The 22,466-nt window shown below is 40.4% G+C and overlaps 5 protein-coding genes across 6 annotated transcripts; 3 read left to right on the top strand and 2 right to left on the bottom strand.

The window, feature by feature from the left end:
• Positions 1 to 5,062: 5,062 nt before the first annotated feature.
• LOC137585199 (dihydrolipoyllysine-residue succinyltransferase component of 2-oxoglutarate dehydrogenase complex, mitochondrial) lies at positions 5,063 to 7,793 on the bottom strand. The gene is made up of 7 exons (XM_068300878.1): positions 7,545 to 7,793; positions 7,143 to 7,249; positions 6,984 to 7,085; positions 6,316 to 6,876; positions 6,104 to 6,248; positions 5,616 to 5,921; positions 5,063 to 5,547 (listed from the first exon to the last, which is right to left on the bottom strand). The coding sequence occupies exons 1-7, from the start codon at positions 7,614 to 7,616 to the stop codon at positions 5,413 to 5,415; spliced, it is 1,428 nt and encodes a 475-aa protein (XP_068156979.1). The 5' UTR covers positions 7,617 to 7,793; the 3' UTR covers positions 5,063 to 5,412.
• Positions 7,794 to 8,013: 220 nt separating this feature from the next.
• LOC137584562 (uncharacterized) lies at positions 8,014 to 11,002 on the top strand. The gene is made up of 8 exons (XM_068300009.1): positions 8,014 to 8,182; positions 8,247 to 8,381; positions 8,468 to 8,618; positions 8,681 to 8,868; positions 8,922 to 9,525; positions 9,585 to 9,945; positions 10,003 to 10,322; positions 10,378 to 11,002. Exons 2-8 carry the CDS (start codon positions 8,260 to 8,262, stop codon positions 10,690 to 10,692), a joined length of 2,061 nt encoding a protein of 686 aa, XP_068156110.1. The 5' UTR covers positions 8,014 to 8,182; positions 8,247 to 8,259; the 3' UTR covers positions 10,693 to 11,002.
• Positions 11,003 to 11,725: 723 nt separating this feature from the next.
• ear (ENL/AF9-related) lies at positions 11,726 to 15,731 on the bottom strand. The gene is given in 4 exon segments (XM_068299422.1): positions 11,726 to 13,851; positions 13,854 to 14,890; positions 14,949 to 15,180; positions 15,574 to 15,731. Coding segments are annotated over 3 exon segments (2,889 nt in total). The 5' UTR covers positions 15,136 to 15,180; positions 15,574 to 15,731; the 3' UTR covers positions 11,726 to 12,186.
• Positions 15,732 to 16,023: 292 nt separating this feature from the next.
• On the top strand, positions 16,024 to 22,464 carry pug (pug C-1-tetrahydrofolate synthase, cytoplasmic). Of its 2 annotated transcripts, XM_068299420.1 has the most exons (6): positions 16,028 to 16,192; positions 18,973 to 19,059; positions 19,123 to 19,333; positions 19,393 to 19,864; positions 20,205 to 22,042; positions 22,108 to 22,464. In XM_068299420.1, exons 1-6 carry the CDS (start codon positions 16,122 to 16,124, stop codon positions 22,348 to 22,350), a joined length of 2,922 nt encoding a protein of 973 aa, XP_068155521.1. In that variant the 5' UTR covers positions 16,028 to 16,121; the 3' UTR covers positions 22,351 to 22,464. The 2 variants fall into 2 exon arrangements, with proteins under 2 accessions (XP_068155522.1, XP_068155521.1); XM_068299421.1 differs by lacking the exons at positions 18,973 to 19,059; positions 19,123 to 19,333; positions 19,393 to 19,864; positions 20,205 to 22,042; positions 22,108 to 22,464 and adding an exon at positions 16,806 to 17,068 and having other exon boundaries at positions 16,024 to 16,192.
• On the top strand, positions 17,054 to 19,034 carry LOC137584168 (probable methyltransferase-like protein 15 homolog). The gene is made up of 2 exons (XM_068299423.1): positions 17,054 to 18,151; positions 18,973 to 19,034. Exon 1 carries the CDS (start codon positions 17,054 to 17,056, stop codon positions 18,107 to 18,109), a length of 1,056 nt encoding a protein of 351 aa, XP_068155524.1. The 3' UTR covers positions 18,110 to 18,151; positions 18,973 to 19,034.
• Positions 22,465 to 22,466: the final 2 nt, after the last annotated feature.

Below are 22,466 nucleotides of genomic sequence, written 5' to 3'. Positions count from 1 at the left end.
CATTATGTGTATAGTCTAATTTGAAAAATCTTAAAATTCAACAAGGATAATTTTCTTTTCTTTTCAATTCATTTGTAACAGTAACAGTTTAAAAAATATTCCTATTTAAATTTTGAGTTATTCAAGGCAATATAAATAGCAAAACGATTTACAGAACAAAATTCCTTCGAAATGCTAAACTAAATTTATTCTCATATATTTATAGGCATATAAAACAATGACAATAATATTAATCTGAAAATATATAACTAAATTATTTAATTTTAGAACTCGAAATTCAAATTCTCATCTTTCGGCTTCTTTCTGGCAAAGTTTACGACACTGAAACAAAATTGCAACACTGATCAGACCACAAAATTCTAAATCAAAAACCAAATTAACCTCAATTAAAATAACGTTCCAGATGCAATCGAAATGAGGAAAACCAAAAACATATATTTTAATTTATTTATGCAAGCTAAAATAGATAACTGAAATTGACAAAAACATTTCTTCTAACATTTCGTCAAAAACCGAAACCAAAAGCCTAAACAAACATTCCATAAAAAAAAAAAGAAAAAAACCAATTCAAGACAAAAGTTGTAACAATTCAAGAGTTTATTTTTGGCGCATAATTAATACACATTAAGATGATAAAGTACCGCGCGGCCGTCCAACAATAACAAAAACAACAAGAAAATAGGTATATACCCTCCAAAAGCAGCATTATAAATTACAAGAAACAACGGAAGTTTTAATGCGACAAAAGTCAAGAACAAAAACCAAAAAATCCAACAAAAATAAAACAATTTAGAAACAAGAGCTGGCAAAGACGACAGGCAGAGATATATGTACATATTTGTATATATACATATGTATATATGCATTGCCATTCAACTTTCAGGACCAAAAATCTTACAAATGGCGGCCAAATTCAGATATAAATCAATTCAGAACAAGCAAACCAAAAACAAAAAAGCAAAAAGAAAACGAAAAGCAAAAACCGAGCACAACAAAATTAAACAAAACAACCAAGCCAGCGATTGTAAGGAAGAAAGGGGTTGAAGCTGCAACAAAAAACTATCAAAGATTTGAAAATACAAAAATTTGAAACCCATTTGAGAAACCAAAACAGAAAAGCCCAACCCCACTTTAGAAAAGAAACCCGCCCTCTTCTCGATGAAACAAAACAACCTCAAAGCATATTATTTGCGCTCAAAAAACCCAAGACAAAAAACCAACTTGACCGAAATCTAATACAAAATCCAAAATCACGCACATAGAAGAAGTAAAAACCAGCAGAAACTTTAAGTAGCATTCGAAGGCATGTCATAAGCATCACGCAGCATCTATTCCGCTACCACTATTATTATTATTATTATTACACTACTTCAGAAACGTCCACAACCCATCAGCCAGCCAGAGAGAGAGAGCTGGGAGCAGGCCGAACTAAAATTGTGGTTAGGTTAGGTTTCTTTGGCAAAAGTTCGAACTATCATCATGCACTTGAAAGCACATCAAACAAAACTGAAAATTATTATATAGATACACTACATTACACCCTACATATACATACATATGTACATACATATAAATGTATGTATGTATGACTGTCGAGGTCGAGACATAATTGCTATCAATAAATAAAACATAGAGCCCCGGCCGGGGGCTGAGGAGTACAACAACCAGACCAAGGGCAAGAGACATCCAATATCAACCAATACCTCTCAATGGCTACTAGACAGAGACGTTTTTGATTTATAAATTCATAGCCAAAAAGTTGCCAGGCCAAGCGGCAACAGCAAAAGCAACAACATCGACGACGACACACCACCTAAAGACTTGGCCAAAACCAAAAGCATCAACAACAGCAACAACAACAACAACCTATGCAAGAACCGTCTTTCTTTATGAAATTACACATTTCCGACTTGTACAACAAAACCAACATTGAAGACATAGCCGAAACCACCCAACTCCATCTAAAAAAGCAGGTCAAAACCCTTAACGAAATTTTAGCCAAGAAGCAGCAGCAGCACCAAAGTAAAAACTCATACCCAGGACCCAAAATCTATTGGTTACAACTGAAAGTTTAGTTAAAAATTTCTCTTCATACACACACACACTCGCCCAGAGACACTTGACCATTTCATTTAACTCTATTTTTTGATTGGCTAAAAAGTATTTAACACATTTTGAAGATGCAATTTGGAAATCTGGAAAATCATTGAGACAAACGCTTAAAGCATCCCAAACCCCAAACAAACACAGCAGCAAATGGAATCTTGTACAATATTTCTATTGAGTATCAAAATCTACATTCTAAAATGCGTAAAAAAACTCAAAATTCAAAATCATCTCAGGAAGGATCTATGCAGAGAGACAAAGAATTTCGGACCCAAGAAGGTTGGGGATACCTAGTGTAATTGCTTAGACTTAAGAGTGTTGCACTTGCGGGAAGACAAGTGCAGTACCTGACCCCCCTTACGGACCAACAGATCTAGTTTCAGACTCAAGCCCAAAGACCAAACAAACAAAAATGAAAACCTGATTCAAAGTTTAATGCGTTTAAGCAAACATTAACCAAATTCTTTTAAGGTTCACCATAATAGTAGGAGCTTTTAGTCCTAGATTTTGCATCTTTTTAGTTACTAAAACTTATTAGAAAAATTTAATTTAATGTAACTACACTCTGTATCCCCTTAGTTAAGCAAAAAGCAACCCAAAATCAAATGCTAAATACCCAAAACAAAAAGATAACAAAAACAAAACATGTGACAAATTTTATCACAAAATTAATATACCCCTTCTTTATACAGAGCGGGGTATCGAAAATGAAATGTAGATAATGCCAATCCTTTTGCCTAAAATATCAATTCTTCTAATTTTTGCAAAAATAACTTTGACTTTTGCAAAATATTTTAGACGAAACGATTGCCGCATTTTTTATATGATTTCTCCACATATCTATACACATACTTATATACATATATCAATGTATATATCAATTATCAGTTTTTTTTTTTTGACAATTCAATTCAGTTTAGTTCAGTTCGATTTCGATTTATGTGATTTAAATAATAACTAATAACTGTGTTAATCAATCTCTTTGATGGATCTAAAAAAAAAAAAGCAAAAAACGAACCAAAATAATTACAAAACAAAACCCATTTTCACTCTAAGTAATAAACCTTTGTAAACTTGCAACAAACAAAGACAATTGTAATCCATTTATATTCAGTACTAAGAATAACAAAATTCATAATTTTATCTTTATATTATTTGCAACTAGACACACACACACACACACACACACACAAACATACATACACACACATTGTAAACATTAGAAATAGTTAAAACAAGAAAACACTAAAAATCAATAAAATTGTACAAGCCAATTTGCTCAAATAACAAAACAAAATAATTGTCTACATTCTTAATCCAATTCATACCATTACCTTTCAGCCCTATGTCAAATTGAGATATTTAAAAACATATTATATGAAATTACCAAAAAGCTTAGTTTTTCCAACATTTGATTTCTGCTATAGGATATATCAATAAATAGTTATAAACAACTCCCCCCTACACAGAGATTCAGATGGAGTATAACACACATCTTTAGTTAAAGCCTGGTTGATAATCAAGATTCAGCTGGATTCAACCATCAAATAATCTCTTTTATCACCAAAAGGATAAAAATACATATCTCAATTTAGCAATAAGAGAATAAAAGGTAAGTAGAAAATTATCCTTTAGAGTATACTCCAACAACAAAGTTATTGGATCTTACTTACTAATAACGACCGCGGATCATTAATGATTAGATCTTATAATTAACATTATCCTTAGTTTATTAGATAAGTAGAAAACACTATAAATACTACCTTTAGTTTATTGGGTAAGTAGTAAATACTAGAAAGTTTGACTTTTAAAACTTAAACCTTTTTCTCACTAAATCTTTGTATTAACGAACAATTTTCCTTACCAAAGCTTACATCCGATCAAATGTTATGGAAAATTTTTATTTAAGCCCCAGTATGCTGGGGCTTTCCTATTGGAAAGCTTATTATATTTATGAATGAGTCTGCAATTATATATATTCCAATCTATCGAAATTGGAATCGGGACTGTAGCACGCCATTGCAAGCCATCTGTTTTTGGTTTTATACCAGTGCAGATTGCCCGAATAAATCTAGTGGTAAAGGGGAAAATCATTTGGCCGAAGATCGGATAGACGAGATTTTACTGTAATACCGAGACAACATATTCACACTTACCAAAATCGATTTTTGTCTTAGTTGCTTCACCCTAAACGCCAAATCATCTTAAATATTATTAAGTCCATTGATATTATAATTTATCCGGTTATGTATGGATCGGGAGAGCCTTTAATTGATTATTGGTTATAAATAACCTTATTGCACGCCAAGCAGCTTCCATTATCTTAACAGACTGAATGATAATCCAACCGATTTCCTATGAAGCTTTAATAAAGACTTATACCTGGAGACGACATACAAATCCGTATGATATATGAATTAAATCAATTCCCACGTTGTCGTAATGAAGTTATTAATGAATTTTGTTTAATTATGAGTGGATGACAGATTCCTGTAAGATATTGCAAACACTTTAGTATATGTGACAAATGAAATAATAAGAACCAGATTGCCGGTCCAATTTCCACACCCTCATGTTTTGGCACCTGCAAGACCAAAACACGTTTGGCAATATTATTACGGTAAATATTCAATCTTCTGGCATTCACTATTTTACGCCTCCGACAAATACACAAAAATAGAGAATAATTTATAGATATTTACTATGCCACAAACTCATTTACATAACACTTTGCTTCTAAATTGCGCTGAAAACAAGACCTCGTTAATATTCCTTAAAACAGACAAGAGTGTTAAAGAACAATTCCGTCGTTTTGACTTTAAATAAAGTAATATTTGAATAGGTCACCGATTAGAAATAGGTTTATCATTAAAATAAGTTATTTTAACTTGTAGTTTACTCTATTATTTATGATTATCGCCTGTGTTTGTATCGTAAGAGAAATTCCAAAAGTGTGTCGATAATATTATATCGTATTTATTACGATATTACTGTGTATAGCATCTTACATGTTCACTTTTTTAGTGTAAAGTAAGTGCAAAAGTTAAAAGAAATTTAATTTACAAAGTTTCTGAACATAAATCTACGCTTCGTAGTTTTATTGCTGTGAATAGGAGGACGTGAGTGCTTTTTTGTTTCTAATTGGCTATTACCGAATTATGCACAATTATGCTCGAATCTTGACACGCGCAAAAAATAAAAAATAAATAAACAAAGTATAGTTCCAGATTGGTTCGATCGTTAAGTGTTTACCGACTAATATCAACTGAACAGCAAGGGCACGCATGTGCAGATGCAGATTGCACTCTACAAGCCGGCAACAATGATTGCGGGATTCTCAACAGCAGCCTTTACCTTGCGCAGGAAGAGAACAGCCTCACGACCATCAATGATTCGATGATCGTAAGTCAACGCCACATACATCATGGGTCGGATTTTGACCTACAATTAAGCAATTGATTGAACATAAATCCCCAATTAATTGACATTGTATGAACACTTTAGCTTACTTCTCCCTTTACAGCAATGGGACGCTCAAATATTCCGTGCATACCAAGGATAGCACTTTGTGGTGGATTAATAATGGGCGTGCCCATTAATGAACCGAACACTCCTCCGTTGCTGATGGTGAAAGTGCCGCCATCCATATCCTCGACTGTAATGGCATCACGTTTAGCCTTATCGGCCAGACCAGCCAAGGCAATTTCGATGTCCGCATAGTTCATGCTCTCGACATTTCGAATAACGGGCACAACCAGACCTCGAGGTGTAGCCACAGCCACTGAGATGTCAACATAGTCGCGGTACACAATATCCTGAAAGAGGTGACAATAATTCAGAGAGTTAGTTGGTAAACAGTTATTCATTACCATGAATACCAAAAATTACATAAATAAAAGAAACCCCGCGATAAGACTGACGACAAATAAACAAATAAATTCAAATTGAATGCAAACGTCACAAACGATAAGCCGACACATAATTTTAGCTTTATTACCTGGCCATCGATAACAGCATTGACAACAGGCTGATCTTGCAGAGCATAGGCACTGGCCTTCGAGAAAATAGACATGAAGCCGAGTTTGATTCCATATTTTTTAGTGAAAGCTTCAAGATTCTGCTTACGGAAATCCATGGCATAGCTAAAGAAAGAGGGGGCACAGTTAAAGATTAATCAAGAAACTGTGCCATTTAGCATGGCATAGTTACCTCATGTCAATCTCATTAAAGGTGGTAAGCATAGCACACGTATTTTGAGCATCCTTCAAGCGGGCAGCAATCTTTTGACGCATGCGATTCATCTTAACACGTTGTTCGGAGCGCGTGCCCAGAATTTGGCGTGAACCGTCAGCTGGTGGCAGTTTAACTTGAGCCACACTGGGTTTGACAGCAGCAATTGGTGAGGGAGCGGCTGCCCGAGGTGCCGCTGCCGGTGGAGGGGGTGGAGGGCGGGCAGCTGCTGCTGGTGGCGGCGGAGGGGGTGCTGCCTTCGCTGGAGCAGCTGGTGCTGCGGCAGCTACAGGCTTGGCTGGTTCTGGCTTAGGAGCAGCAGGAGCAGGAGCGGCGGCACCACCGGCAGGCTTAGCTGGAGCTGCGCCAGGTTTCATTTTAAAAAGTTCTTGACCGGGTTTAACAGTATCACCATCCTTAACCAGAATAGCAGTAACTGTGCCAGCAAAAGGGGCTGGAACTGGCACCGTTGTCTTGTCAGTCTCGATTTCCATGACTGCCTCATCAGCACCGAATGAATCCCCTTCTTTGCAAGTGAACCTGAACATGGCAAGGTGAAATAATTAGAAAGAGCTAATCAAAGAAACCTGTTGCTTACTAAGCTGCTGACCCGGTTACCGGTTCCAGGTTCCAGACAATCAACTTACTTAATATCACCCTCAGCAATAGAGTCGGCAAATGGCGGCACCTTTATCGTTTGCTCCGACCACATACTCGTAGTGGTGTGAAAACTTTGCCAGCCGAGAACTCTAAAACAGTTGAATTTAAGAGACTAATTTGTACAGTTAAGTATTTTCAAACCTTACCGTGGCGCCTGATGATGGGAAAGTGTAACATCTTGACGCAACAGATGTTGCTTCTTGGCTGCTGATATGACAGATAGTCGGGAATACTGACGAATACCGCGTTTTAGCTGTCAAATTAAAAACGAAAAAAAATCAATGATTGCACAACTCAGAGCGGATGTCCGCTCACGTGAGGCATACCCTACACCCCGACACAATCAGCTGTTTGCAAAAGGGGGGCGTGTCAAAGCATTTTTTTGCCCTTTTTTCACCTCGTACACATACAATTACATAATCGCCTTAGCCAGGTCGCAACAGCTATAGCAGCAGCAGCAGAGATGACAGGCTAGCGCTCCAAATAAATTTCCTCCCCGCCGAGCATCTCTACAATTTTATTGCATGCCCCTTCGTCCTTTCACTTACCTCTTGACTACGCGCGGCTTTTATTCCAACAATTTGCAGTCGTCTGCTTAGCATGGAAATTATTCCCGTCATCTTACTGTCGTCGCTTCGTGAATTCTTGTCGTGCAACGGTGTAAGGTGTGTGTGTCGAGGATGGGCACAAACTTAAGAATTTTAATGAGAAATCTTCAAAAATTTGCTTAAATTTAGTTCGCAAAGCAACGTCGACTCCTACTCTTCTTTCATAATGCTACAGGACTAGGTGGCAACTCTGCACTAAAGATGGGTGTTCACGACACGAACGTCTGCACCATTCACCAGAAAACACCTGATGCCGTAGCCGAAAATAAATGCTGTGTTAAAAGAAACTGTGTTTTCCGTTGGTAGTTTTTTTTTTGATTTTGCACATCCTTAGTTTCAACCAGCTGGCAAGTCTGCTGATTTTAAAACGATAACACTTACCTATTGACTTATCGATAATATTGGGTGACCATATTCACAAATTTTTCGCACGTTAATTGTTTTTGTTTTTTTTACAATAGCGCGGCTGAATTTTGTTTAACAACTAAGCGCTTAACGAGTACTTGAACTTTATAAAATGAAAGTTTAATTTAAGTGATTAATGTTATTTCAAGTCACGCATTTAAAAGCAAACGCTTGTAAGTATAATTAAGCAGTTGTCTTTTTTTACATTATTAATAATACTTTTGATTTTTATTATAGTTGTACTGTAAAAATGCGAATGCTGCGGCGTGGTTTGGTACAAAAAATTGCGGTTGCCTGTTGCACTGTTTTAATACTAGTCACCGCCTATGTGCAATTGAGTTTCGACCAGGAAGTCAACAATGAAGCTAAAATGTAAGTATTCCCGAGGTACATACATACATATATAATAACTTATAACTCATTGTTACTTGAATGTTTTTGCTCTTTATTAATTTCAGCGAAATAATGGAACGCTCGATTAAATCAGCCATGAATCAGGGGGAGTGTCGACATCCCCATTTACCCTTGGATAACCCCGATATCATGAAGTTCTATAAGCCGGTTGAAAAAATCATCTGCGGGGAGGGATTGGACTGGGTTATGTGCGAAGTGCGAAATTATCATTAAATTATGTCACGTTTCACTAAACGATTCTTTTTGAATACTCTCAGAAATCCATTTGCTTTGTACGACCAGAAATTGCAGCTGTCCATGGGGACATAACGTGCTCATATACGGACATTATACGAAAATCTGATTATAGAGTCAAATTTGGTCGTACGCTGAAGATGAAGGAGCCATATGTGCTACAGGACAGCGATTTTGTCAAGGTAGTTTGTCGCGCTACAAGTGGACAAAGGTAAGTGTTGACAAGTCCTTATCATCGATTTGTACCCATTTTCTTTTATTCAGCTGGTTTGGTATGGCTCATGGTATACGTGATTCAGTTCAACGACCTCTTACAAGTAATTTATCACCGAATTTGGCTGTCCTGCCACCTGAGGCTGTAGCACAGATCCAACAGCAAATGCAAGATGTGCCCACTGCCTCATTCTACAATGTCCTGATGTTTGGTTTCGATTCACTCAGTCGTAATGCTTTTATACGAAAATTGCCGCGAACATATAACTATTTGACGAATAAATTGGGTGCGCTTGTCCTAAAAGGATACAACATTGTGGGAGATGGAACTCCACAGGCTTTAGTCCCTTTGCTCACTGGCTATACAGAATTAGAGCTGCCTGAGACTAGGAAACGTTTCTCCGGAGCTGGCAGTGTGGATGCATATCCTATGATTTGGAAAGAGTTCGCCGAACTTGGATATATGACTTCATTCAATGAGGACTTACCCAATGTCGGAACTTTCACCTATCGCATGAATGGCTTCGAGACGCAGCCCGTTGATCATTATTTACGTACCTATTATCTTCAGGCGGGGCACATGCAGAGCGATAGTGCCCCAAACTGCATTGGCCATCAACCGGATCATATAACAATGCTGGAGTACACCAAGAATGTGAATATTCTTTGTCGCTTTTGGAGATGAATCTTTTATTTTTCTTATTTGTATTGTAGTTTATGTTAAAATATCGAGATATTCCTCGGTTTGTATTCAGCTTTCATGGGGGGCTTTCACATGACTCCATAAATTTGGTTGGAGCTGCTGATCAAGACGTCCATGATTGGCTAGTTGCTTTAAAGGAGCGCTCCCTGCTAGACGACACCATTTTGATATTCATGGCCGATCATGGCAATCGTTTCGCTGAAGTGCGCGCAACTCTTCAAGGCAAACAAGAAGAACGTTTGCCTTTCTTTAGCTTTGCTTTTCCAGAGTCATTTAAGAAACGCTTTCCCCAGGAGTACATCAACTTTGTGGCAAACGAGGAGCGTCTGACGACGCCTTTTGATATACATGCCACACTCAAGCACTTAATTCGTAAGTGAATAATTTTGAAGAATTTAATTATTTTATTTAGTTCTCATTGATTTTCAGAATTGCAAACTGCCAGCCGCGAAGAACTGCCAGCTGAAAGCACTTTTATTAGTTCCACCCGTGACATAAAAACAGAGCCACCGGTAAAAATGTCTCCATTGGCTCGTGGACGTGCCATTTCACTTCTGGACCTCATACCTTCGAATCGCTCTTGCGCCGATGCCTATATCGAGCCACATTGGTGTGCCTGCCTTAACTGGCTGCAAGTAAAGCTGAATGATACTCGCTATAGTGGGATCATTCTCAAAGCAGCTGAAAGCATTGTAAAGAGAATCAATGAGGCAACGAATGGACAACGTGAGCTCTGTGCTCCCTTACAGGTGGGTAATGCATCTTAATTGATCGGCAGGCTTAAACGAATGTCGTCTATTGCAGTTACTTCATGTCAATTGGGCTCTGCGTTTGCAGCCGCACAAGGAACTCTTGCAATTCAAGAGCAACAGCGACCGAGATGGCTTTTTGGCCGATATGACGGGACAAACTCTCGTTCAAAATGAAATGTACCAACTACAACTGATTACTCACCCTGGCCAGGGGCTATATGAGGCCAGTGTGAGTTACAATTTGCAGACCTTTGAGGCCACCACAAAACTTAGCGATATCTCACGTGTCAATAAATATGGCACGCAGGCGAATTGCATTTACGATCGTGATCCGGAATTGCGAAAGTATTGTTATTGCCGCAACTAGTCAACACCAACGCCCCAGACATTGTCCTCCTCCTTGCGGAGAAATGTACTTTAATCCAAATGTCACTAGCTCTCTATATACGATATTGTATACCATTAGTTCCCAAAGATTTAACGCTTATCACAATTAGATTATTCATATCTTCACAAAAGAACTTCGAAAATGTATTATTTTTTTGTTGGCGTTTAAAACTATAACCCCATTTAAGTTCTAGAATCTGCCTCATTTTGATTAGTTCCTTAAATCAAGGTTTGTATTTTGGTTTTCTTATTAATAAATGTAGCTAATGATTATCAATACATAAGCATAACTCAAAAAGTATATACATATATATATATAATTTGAATTTCTGTCACGTGTTTTTATTTATGTATGTGTGCAATTTTATTAGACTTTATTGATAAATATACATTTACGACAAGATATTTATGTATATGCATATTATATATTATACGGGGGAATGGGAGCAATCATTTTATTGTTTCTCTGTCCCAAAGCCAATAACAAATGATTTTTTGCATAAATTCGTAATCCATTATGTACATAACTTGTTGTTCGGTTAGAAATCCTTTATAAAATATATCTTATGTGTGAATTTCTTGATCATTGGACCTTTCCTAAACCATTTAATTCCAATTATTATGAATGCTACTAAATGTTAGAAACATTTGAGACAATATATTCCTACATACATATATTTGTTAATTATTTGTTATATGGGAGGAAATGCAATAAATGGTTCCGAAACTTCAAATTTTAGATATTTCGGTTGCGTTCCCCTGTTAATAAAATCTAATATTAATTCTTTTCTGCCCAAACTAACCAAGTAGAAGGCCTTTCTGGATTATAGAAACACTCTTAATTTTCAGTTGATTTACTGATTTATGTCCTTGATCCAGTATCCATATTAGATTATTAATTAATAATAATTTTGTTATTTAGTTTTTCATTTTAAATTGTTTGTAATAACTATAATACTTGATTTTTGACTTTAACTTGGGCTTCGGGTGCAAGGGTTTTTAAAAAACAGATATTTAAATCAAAAGAAAAGTAATTTATTTGCAATGAAATAAATAAGAAAAGAACCAAATAAATTATGTTCAATTAAAGCATATAGTATACAAATTAAGATATACAAACTTTTTAGTTACGAATGATTAAAGAAAACAAACATGAATTAAAGATTAAAGTCTTAAAGTAAATGAGTCTAAATTCGACCTGCATTATGCACAATTGGGGCATGGATGTAGGGTATGTATGTACTATGTAGTCGAGGGAAGTTAAGAATTCAAAATTAATTCAATACAACTTGGGTGTATTTTCGAGGGTACGTTTGTTTTTGTTTCTTCTTTTCTTTGCTTTGTGTTTGTTTATAAACTAAGTTTAATGATTTGGTTATGTGCATGAGGATTTGTGCATCGTCTAGCTGTAGACACCAGGAGCTGGAGCCGGTGCCGGGGCGGCTGAAGGTGGAGCGTTGGTTATTGGATGGTGTCACGACACCGAAGTCGCCAAAAACTCTTGTAATCGCTGCACAGTACCCCGATCCAGTTTGCAGAGATCAAAGTCAAAGGTCTTGTGTGTGATTTCATAGCAACCGGTGGCAGCAATCATCTCGACGACATGTTGCAATTCCTCGTTGTCCTGCAGTGTCATGATCTTCTGATGCAATTCCTGCAATTCGCTTAGATATTCCGTGGGCAATGGAGTCGTGGTGACAGCAGCAGGTGTTATTGATGCTCCGATTGCGATTTCAGCTGGCGAATGGCCACTCACATTGTTGTTGCTGATGACGGGTGTTGCTCCTACTATGGCTGATGAAGTTGTTGTTGTTGTTGATGTAGTTGTAGTCGTTATTGGCGTTGTGCTAGGTGACGAGCCGGCGACAACAGCTGGCGAGGAGGCAGCGCGCAACGACGGCGATTTGGATTTTTCACGCGCTGCTTTATTTGCCTGCTCTTTCTTTGTGGATTTGACTGGGGGCTCTATAAAGGTGCTGCTGCTCCCGCCGCTGATTGGCGAATTGCGGCGACTGCGCTTTTTGTCCTCCTTTTCCGATTTCTCGGTTTTGGCATCTGGCGACTTCTCAATTTTTTCCTGTTTATCGGCACCCTTCTCTGTTTTCTCGCTGCCCTTCGATTTTCCAGCCTTGTGCTCCTTGCCAGTTGATTTCCCTTCTTTGCTGGCAAAAGAGTTGCTCTTGGGCGTCATTTGAGTTGACTTTTTGGCCGATAAATCGGGAAAACTACTGTTAGAACTGTCCGAGTGTTGCAGTGTTGCAGCAGCAGCAGCAGCCAAAGCACTGCTCGCTGCCAGATCGGGTGCCGATTGAGCTGAATCCACATCGCTGAGATCCAAATTGCTTGGTGCCTTTGCCTGTCCGACCTGCTGTTTGCCACTGTGCTTAATCTCCGAGGAATTCTTTTCGCCGGTCTCCCTTTGTCGTTTCTCATCTTTGCTGGTGGAGGTGGCTTTTTCCTTGGATTTCTTGTGCTTCTCCTTCTTTGAGCTGTTACCAACTGCTTTGCTGTCCTTATCAATGGTAGCTTCAATGGCTGGACTGTTGCTAATGGTGGTGGTGGTTGCACTACTGCTGGTTCCCCCTGTTGACATCTCCGGATTCTTGGGCGATGGTGAAGATATCGAAGCGGCAGCTGTCTTTTCGGTTATTGCAATTTGCTGATGCTGTTTTTCCTTTTCGCGCTCTTTAGATTTCTCCTTGTCTCGCTCTTTGTCCTTGTCCTTCTCCTTGTCTTTATCCTTTTCCCTGTCGGAGCGTTCTTTTTCTTTATCCTTGCTCTTGTCCTTTTTCTTGTGTTTGTGCGATTTTTTGTTGTTGTCCACGTTCCCGTTACTATTCAAGGACTTTTCCGTTTTCGTGTCATTTGACTTCTCGGATGACTGCTTGCTGCCAGCCTCCTCTTTGGAATCACTTATTTTTTTGGCCGTGGCAGGCACCACACTGCTATTGCTGCTGCTGCTGCCCACCGAAGTGGGAGTGGCCTTGCCAGTGGCCGCTGATGTCTGTAGGGGTGCTCCGCTAACCGCTGTACTCTCACCTGGCTGCTGCTGACCGGCACGCTCATCTTTGGGCAAACGTTTATCTTTGTGATCTTCGCGGGACTTCTCCCGTTCGCGTTCCTTGTCCTTATCCTTATCTTTTTTTCCTTCTTTGATTTTTTATTGGAGCTGCGTTCCTTGTCTTTGGAGTCAGATTTGCTCGATGATTTGTGTTCGTCACGTTCCTTGGATCGTGATGCTGGAGCTCCGGCTGATACTGGTTCAGCATTTGTTGTCTTTTTTGGACTAGGTGCACTCATTTCGGCTAGTATGGTTGATCTGCCCGGCTTGGGACTGGCTGTACTTTTTCCCGCCGAGGATGCCGGCGTCGTTGTTGATCCTGTGGAGCTCTGCTCCCTGTCCCGATCCTTTTCTCGGTCCTTGTCGCGTGACTTGTCCTTCTTGGACTTTTCCTTTTCGCGGTCGTGCTTGCTGCTGCCACCTTCAGCCGATTTGCTAGATTTGCGCTCTTTGTCCCTGCCATGGCGGTCCTTTTTGTCCTTCTCTCGTGGTTTGTCCGAGCCAATGGATTTGTCACGCTCCTTATTTGACTTCTCCTTACCCTCATGTGAACCACTTTTGCCGCTGTTGCTAGACACATTCTTGCCGTCTGGTGAATGCTTGGGGGCACTAGGAACGGTCAAGTTATTCCCGCCTTTGGTGATTGGTGGACCAAAGAGAGCCGAAAAATTGCTAGCCTTGCCGCTCGAGTCATCTATGCGGGATTTATGTTTCTTGCCAGACCCCGATTCAATGGGCACCGCACTGGTGTTGCCGCTACCGCTTACACTGCCGCCCTTGCCCTTGACCGCAACTATTTCATTGGTACTGCTTGACATCATTTCGCCACCAACATTGGGTGACAGGGTGCGACCGAGACTAGTGGTTCCAATGTTGGATCCAAATACCGGCACTCCACCACCTCGCATTAGCTTCGCACGAAATTCTTCCGACGGCGAGTCGAAGACATGTGTCTTTACCTCGACATGATGGTGCGGTGGTCCAGTGTGTTGTAGTTCTAAATCATACTGATACATGATGCGTTTAGGTTCATCGCGATTACGAAAATAGATCTCAACAGGCAGTAGAAAGCCGGCATAGCCCGACTCCTGTATAGCATATGGCGGCTCCTTGATAACTGTAGGAAAAATCATAAATTATTCTAGAATTGGCTAGGCCTAGGAAGAAACACTTACCCCGTTTTGGTTTGGGAAACGACTCGTGAAGTATGAAGACAACTTTATCCACAAACGAGCTTATATCCGCCTTGTTGACGCCCTGTACAAAGATTTCCCAATCATGGGTGAAACCTTGTGGATGTGGGGTTTTCTTGTTGCGCAAACGTGATGTATGTCCAATTTCGAATTGCACCTTGACCGCCATGACAACTCCAAACTTAAGTCCTTGCCTGGGAATCCCAATGAATGTCTGCAAGCAAATAGGCGGGGATTTGCTTTGAAAATATTATAATTGCATTATTTTTACAAATTTGGTTTTTTATTTCCAGCCCGCGCAAATGCTAAAAGTTGACATGTACATACATACAATATATGAAAATAGAAAGAAAAACGCCGCTTCCAAAACTCGTTCCAGATGCTTGAGCAATGCAACATCAAACATACATATGTATGTACATTATTGTAATCCCATCTTATCGCAAAATGTTAGTGATTATTTCAATTTGAAACCAACTCTAACTACTTCTGTTAGTGGTGCTGTCCCTACCCCTTCCGCAATACGAGATACGCTGCGGCTCTCCTCTTCCTCTCCTCTCATGTTTTTGCTGTAAAATCAATGTTGCTCCTACTGCGTTTTACTTACTTCTTTCAAAGATTGTAATTAGATTTACATGCACATCACTTGCTTCAGATTTAATGCATTACTTTTCGGTTTATTTTTAATTACATTAATAATAATAACATATAAAAACTAGTCTTCTGTGATGTTTGTGTTAAACGCATTAAACGAAACTTGGAATTAGAGATGGTCGCGTGCCTGAAATCAGAGGCCCGGCCCGGCACGCAAATACTCAGAAATGTGTAAATAGTTTACTATTTAGTGTAAACTTGACCCTTGAATCCAATAAGAATATCTGAACCTTTTATAGATAATATTTGCTCTAAGGATATATGTATGTGTCTTACAATATATATATATGTACATATGAAGCAATCTCTTTTGTCCATCTCTATTTGAGATATTCTGAATTTTCTATGATTCTTTTGGCGGAACCAGCACTATTTTTTTCCAGCACTATTTTGACAATCGGCGATTTGTCATCTCCAACGCCTTCGAAGAACCTGCCGCCTTTTCATGTTGCCTGTAAATAAATAAATATAGTAATAATAAAATAATAATAATTAATTATTATGTCGATGCAATACCAACGATTCTTAAAAGTACTTGAGAAGTGGCCGGCGGAGAAATCTAAAGTCGGCAGGTAAGCAAAACACAACACAAGAAAAAATGTTCGTTCGTGTGCCGCATATTATCTAATACTACATACTCTTTGCAAAAGATTGACAATTTATTGTTGCCCACTCAGCTTAACTTCGCGTTTTTTGGAATAAGCTTCATATTAAGTTTGCTTCTCAGAATGACAGCTGCTTCGCACCAGTTCGATTTCGTCATAAATTGGAGCAATTACACGGCTTATTAGGGATAGCGTTTTACTGCATTTTAGTTTGCTTTCAAAGTTTCTTCTCTATGGTAATATGAGCTCAAAGTTTGCTTATCAATTGATTCCCGAGGAGTTCCTTGTGGGCAGTGGAGAGGATCAGCAAGAGATCTTGTGAGTGGAATCGAAGGATCTTAATTTACGTCGTTTTAACGTCGGAGTATTATATTTGATTTCCAGTTTATATCACCTTTTATCATAGTAGTCTATCATCTTTGGATTTCCTAGTAAACTTTCTCTTTTGTATTTGTGGTTTAAGCTGCCCAAGATTTAGGTTTCACTAGGGCAACGAACGAACAAATTACACCACAGAAAAAGATATCTAAAAATATGAATGTAATACGTTCCATTTCCTTCCTACATCTTCTCCACCCAGGGATCTGGGCGAACAAATCCGCAAGCAAGTAACCAAATTGATCAGTCTTGGTAGCATTAGCGACGACAAAGAGTTGACGAGACAAATTGACGCTCTGGAACGCTTGTCGAATAACGTTTACGCCAAGAAGTATCCACGAACATACGAGTCGACGGCAACAGGCTTAACTGCTGCCCAGTGTAATCAGGTCTTGAGCTCCGAGTTTCTGCAGTATCTCAACGAGGGATCGGGCTCAAAAAAGAAGTAGAATGATTAAGCAAAAATTAACTAGAATCAGACCAAAGTATGCAAGGCAAATTTCCAGCTCACTCCACGTACCAGTACTTTGTGAGGTCGCCATCAAGTACTTGAACCCGAGGCGCAATGGCAACTACTTGGATATGACATTTGGAGCTGGGGGGCATACACGACGAGTGCTGGACACCTGCTCGAATGCTAAAGTATATGCCTTAGACCGAGATCCTCTGGCCCACCAGTTGGCTATTGAAATGAGTCAGAAGGAGGAGTACAAGGGCAGATTGGTGCCTCTGTTCGGAAAATTTTCAGATCTGCCGCAATTGCTCGATGGGCAAAATCTGTCAAGAAATAGTTTTGATGGTATGCTTTATGACTTTGGTTGCAGTTCCATGCAGTTTGATGTGGCCAACAGAGGATTTTCCATTTCGCAAAACGGTCCCTTGGACATGCGTATGGATGGAGGACGCGGCCGTGGAATTAGTGCTGCTGATGTACTGGCTCGTGCCGAAGAGGAAGATCTGGCACGAATCTTGAGAGTCTATGGGGAGGAGAAGGCGGCAAAAAAGATTGCACGCGCTATCGTTGAGGCACGTGGTGCTCTTCAAAGGATTGAGACGACCAAACAGTTGGCCGATCTAGTAGCCGCCGTACTCGGTGATTCTTCACGACAGGATAAACTTCAAAGGCCCTCGCATGCGGCCACCAAGACGTTTCAAGCCCTTCGCATATTTGTCAACAATGAACTCAATGAGATTAACTATGGCATGCTATTGGCCAATGAATTGCTATGTCCGGAGGGTCGATTGGTAGCCATTACCTTTCATTCTCTAGAGGATACGATAGTTAAACGTCATCTCAATGGAAATGTTATCGAAGGTCGCGCCAATCCTGTGCCATTAAAGTATTGCGGTCACGATGTCACCCTCGATTCACAATTAATGCAATCATTTGTCCAGAACAAATGGCGTCAATTGCATCGTCATGTCATTCTACCCGATGCCGAGGAAATCGCACGCAACAGTCGAAGTCGTTCCGCCAAACTGCGAGCAGCTATTAAAATTAAGTAAAGTCACTGGAAAAGATTTGAATAAAATGGTTCCCATACTTTGGTTTGTGTCTAGTCTAGAGATTTTATCCATGTCTTTATATTCACATTTACTTTTTTTCGATAACTCTTATCTAACCAATTTGCACCTTTCTGATAAGCGTGTGGGTCGGGCTTATCTCTACGTCGAGTGGTTGCTCTTGTTTTTGTATTTGTTCTAATATGGGAAATATTTTGTTTTGGTTGTATTATGAAATTGTTGTTAATTGGCAGGTAAACGAAGAGCAGCTCTAGCTACAGTGGGATATTTGTATAAATTCCAGTTTTAAAATCGTTTGTAAAAAGTTTTTCCAAATAGTTTTATTCACTTCCAGTGGAGGTTCCCTTGATAAGTTCATAAACTTGTTAATCAAAGATTAGATTAATTTTGTCGTTTAATCATTGTAAATTTGCTTAATAATCTTTTTTTTTTTTTTAATATTATTTACGATCTAAAAGTTTTTGTTGGCCACCACTTAGCGCACATATGAATATATTGTATTCTTATATCTGCTTCATTGCCTGATCCTTTCCATGGAGATGTCAAGCGCAATTGGCAATTCTGCGGTTGTTTTTCTTTTAAAAAGCGAATATGTATCAGGTTTATAACAGACGTCACACCATTGGTAGTCGATGCGATGCGACCCATGAGAAACTCAAAACCGTTTGGGACGCTGATAAGCATAAATGGATTAACCTAAGCGATAGGAGAGCATACACCTATAGATAGGAGTGCTGGGAGCTGGCACCATTTAGTCATATTGCGCGAGCCGTGTTGGCGTGTTGGTCTGTGGTGGTGGCAAAACGATTTTTCGTACTAAGAAAAAATCTTGTGCGTTATTACAGCGAAGGAGTAGCTGCAGCAGTGGACAGAGTAGAGCCGGCTTTTAAGATGACGGAGGCGAAAATCATATCGGGCACTTTGGTGGCCAAGTGAGTGTGTTTTAGTTTCCAATTGATTTCATGATTGTTAAATTATTAACTCTTATTTCTTAGGAGCATTCGCGAAGAGCTGCGTAATGAGGTTAAATCATTTGCTCAACGATTGCCAAACTTTCAAACTGGATTGAGAATCGTTCAGGTGGGAGGACGTGAGGATTCGAATGTCTACATACGCATGAAGATCAAGGCGGCCACAGAGATTGGCATTGATGCAGTTCATGTTCAGTTGCCCAAGACGATAACCGAACGGGAATTGCTTGATAAGGTGTTAAACGTTATGTAAGATCCACGAAAAAGTTAACTAAATCCTCTTGATTTGATTAGATTAACGATCTGAACGATGATCCTCAAGTGCATGGAATTATTGTGCAAATGCCTTTGGACTGTGACACGCCCATAGACTCGCATCGCATTACGGATGCAGTATCAGCCGATAAGGATGTGGACGGTTTGCATACCGTTAATGAGGGTCGTCTGTCTATCGGTGATCTCAAAGGTTTTTTGCCCTGCACTCCTTGGGGTTGCCTCGAATTGATTCGACGAACCGGCGTGGATATTGTGGGTGCAAGAGCTGTAGTATTGGGTCGCAGTAAAATCGTTGGAACTCCTGCCGCTGAGCTACTTAAATGGGCCAATGCTACTGTTACCATTTGCCATTCTAAAACTCGAAAACTGGAGGAGATCACCAAAACAGCCGATATTCTGGTAGTCGGCATCGGTGTGGCTGAAATGGTAAAAGGATCGTGGATTAAACCCGGCGCTGTGGTCATCGATTGTGGCATCAATGTGAAGCCAGGTGGGTACTCAACTTAGTTGCTCTTTCTCAAGATCTGCATCACTTAATTTGGTATCTTATGAAAATTTTCCATCCTAACATAATCTCACTTGTTTACCATTTTCATCGACTTATCGCTTATCACTAGTTTTGACCCACAATTCGACCCCATGCCGAGTGTCTCTACACTCCTCCGCTCACACACTGGGCATCTTCTGCGATAAGAGTAAATCGTTTTTGTTTTTCAAAAATAAATTTGAAGTCAAATGTTTTCGATCAGTGGTTAAATCGTTTGCTCAACGTGAATATGGACCAGTGGCCAGACAAGAAAAATTAATCCTGTGACAATTCTTCTTTGCAGACGCCAGCAAGGCGAACGGAACTCGTCTGGTGGGTGACGTGGACTACGAGGAAGCCAAAAAGGTGGCCGGCTTTATTACCCCAGTTCCAGGAGGTGTGGGACCCATGACAGTAGCCATGCTGATGAAGAACACAGTGCGATCGGCAGCTCGAGCTTTAGATCGTCAGATGCGTAACACTTGGACACTGGAACCGTTATCATTGAAGCCTCTGCGGCCAGTACCCAGTGACATTGTAATAGCCAGAGCACAGAAACCCAAGGATATTGCTTATTTGGCCAATGAGATTGGCTTGGAGCCACGAGAAGTCTCTCTGTATGGCAATAAAAAGGCGAAAATCTCACTGGACGTCTTATCACGCTTAAAGGATAAGGAGGTGGGCAACTATGTGGTAGTGGCTGGCATAACTCCGACTCCGCTGGGCGAGGGAAAGACCACAACGCTAATGGGTCTGATCCAAGCTCTGGGCGCCCATAAACGAAGGAATGTGGTTGCAGCGCTTCGTCAGCCATCAATGGGACCAACGTTTGGTATCAAGGGAGGTGCGGCTGGCGGTGGCTATGCCCAGGTTATACCCATGGAGGAATTTAATCTCCATTTAACGGGCGACATACACGCCGTATCCGCGGCCAACAATTTGCTGGCTGCCCAGCTGGACACTCGTATATTCCACGAGTCCACGCAACAGGACAAGGCTCTGTATGATCGCTTGGTGCCTCGCATCAAGGGTGTCCGTAAATTTAGTCCCATTCAATTACGTCGCCTAGAGCGTTTGGGCATAACTAAGACAGATCCTGATACACTCACCGAAGATGAATATCGATCATTCGCCAGATTAGACATTGATCCTAATACCATCATGTGGGAGCGTGTGGTGGACATGAATGATCGGTATTTGCGTTCAGTCACAGTGGGAGAATCTAGTACGGAGAAGGGACTAACCCGTCGGACAGGCTTTGCCATTTCAGTGGCTAGTGAAATCATGGCCGTTTTGGCTCTGTCCCGTAGTCTGGAGGATATGAAGCAACGGCTGGCCGACATGGTGGTGGCTTTCGATAAAAAGGGGAAACCCGTAACCGCCGATGACCTGGGCATGACTGGTGCCTTGTCTGTCTTGCTCAAGGATGCCCTGGAACCAAATCTAATGCAGTCGCTAGAGGGCACACCTGTTCTTGTTCATGCCGGACCCTTTGCCAATATTGCCCATGGCTGTAATTCCATAATAGCCGATGAAATTGGCCTGAAACTGGTAGGCAAACAGGGATTCGTTTGCACCGAAGCCGGTTTCGGCTCTGACATTGGCATGGAGAAGTTCTGCAATATAAAGTGTCGCACATCTGGACGTTCACCTAATGCCGTGGTCTTGGTAACTACTGTGCGAGCTATTAAAATGCATGGCGGCGGCGCTCCTGTGACCCCAGGTGCTCCACTCAACAAACAGTACACAGAGGAGAATATCGAACTGGTGGAGAAGGGCTTGCCCAATCTTCTCCAACATATCTCGAATGGCAAAGCGCATGGCTTGCCCGTCGTTGTGTCCATAAACGCCCACATTAATGACACCAAGGCCGAACACGATTTGCTTAAGAAGGCGGCACTTGCTGCCGGAGCGTTCGCTGCTGTTGTCTCCACCCACTGGGCTGATGGCGGTGCTGGGGCTATTGATCTAGCGGACGCTGTAATCAAGGCCTGCGAGAAGGGCAGTAATTTTAAACTTTTATATGACGCCGAACTGCCGCTGGTAGATAAAATGACCAAAATAGCTACCACTATGTATGGAGCCGGCAAGGTTCAGCTCACACAAACGGCCCAAGAGAAGGTCGAACTTTTGAGTAATGCGGTAATTAAGACAACGGTTTCCATCCAAAAGGAGTTTTTTAATCAATTTTTAATTTCTTTTAACAGGGCTTTGGAAATCTACCCATTTGCATGTCGAAAACTTCGGGATCCGTTACAGGTGATGCCAAAATCAAGGGGGCTCCCAAGGGTTTCACTCTAGACGTAGAGGATGTATATGTTGCCGCTGGAGCCGGTTTTGTTGTGGCTATGTGTGGAGAGATTACCAAAATGCCTGGACTCTCCACTCGTCCGGCCATCTACGACATCGATCTAAATACGCAAACGGGACAAATCGAAGGCTTGTTCTAGACATTTTCAATCAATGTTCTCCAAGCTTAACTCTTCATTCCTTTTTTAAATTGTAAATATGTAAAGCTGGACAAATTTTATATGCATTTCAAATATATCATAATTGAGAAATTATT

Source organism: Drosophila tropicalis, unplaced genomic scaffold (genome assembly GCF_018151085.1).
Source record: "Drosophila tropicalis isolate 14030-0801.00 unplaced genomic scaffold, ASM1815108v1 contig_878, whole genome shotgun sequence".
NCBI lineage: Eukaryota > Metazoa > Arthropoda > Insecta > Diptera > Drosophilidae > Drosophila > Drosophila tropicalis.
Note: the sequence above shows the minus strand (reverse complement) of the source record. Positions and strands in the feature narration are given on the sequence as shown.

Bases quoted from the DNA above. Each gene is read 5' to 3' on its own strand.
- pug (XM_068299420.1), top strand. From the start codon at position 16,122: ATGTCGATGCAATACCAACGATTCTTAAAAGTACTTGAGAAGTGGCCG. The intron at 19,060-19,122 runs GTGAGTGTGTTT...CTTATTTCTTAG, and splicing joins TCGGGCACTTTGGTGGCCAA to GAGCATTCGCGAAGAGCTGC. The intron at 19,865-20,204 runs GTGGGTACTCAA...TCTTCTTTGCAG, and splicing joins TGGCATCAATGTGAAGCCAG to ACGCCAGCAAGGCGAACGGA.
- LOC137584168 (XM_068299423.1), top strand. From the start codon at position 17,054: ATGATTAAGCAAAAATTAACTAGAATCAGACCAAAGTATGCAAGGCAA.
- LOC137585199 (XM_068300878.1), bottom strand. From the start codon at position 7,616: ATGACGGGAATAATTTCCATGCTAAGCAGACGACTGCAAATTGTTGGA. The intron at 6,877-6,983 runs GTAAGTTGATTG...TGCCATGTTCAG, and splicing joins ATTGCTGAGGGTGATATTAA to GTTCACTTGCAAAGAAGGGG. The intron at 6,249-6,315 runs GTAACTATGCCA...CTCTTTCTTTAG, and splicing joins TTTAATGAGATTGACATGAG to CTATGCCATGGATTTCCGTA.
- LOC137584562 (XM_068300009.1), top strand. From the start codon at position 8,260: ATGCGAATGCTGCGGCGTGGTTTGGTACAAAAAATTGCGGTTGCCTGT. The intron at 8,382-8,467 runs GTAAGTATTCCC...TATTAATTTCAG, and splicing joins GTCAACAATGAAGCTAAAAT to CGAAATAATGGAACGCTCGA. The intron at 10,323-10,377 runs GTGGGTAATGCA...CGTCTATTGCAG, and splicing joins AGCTCTGTGCTCCCTTACAG to TTACTTCATGTCAATTGGGC.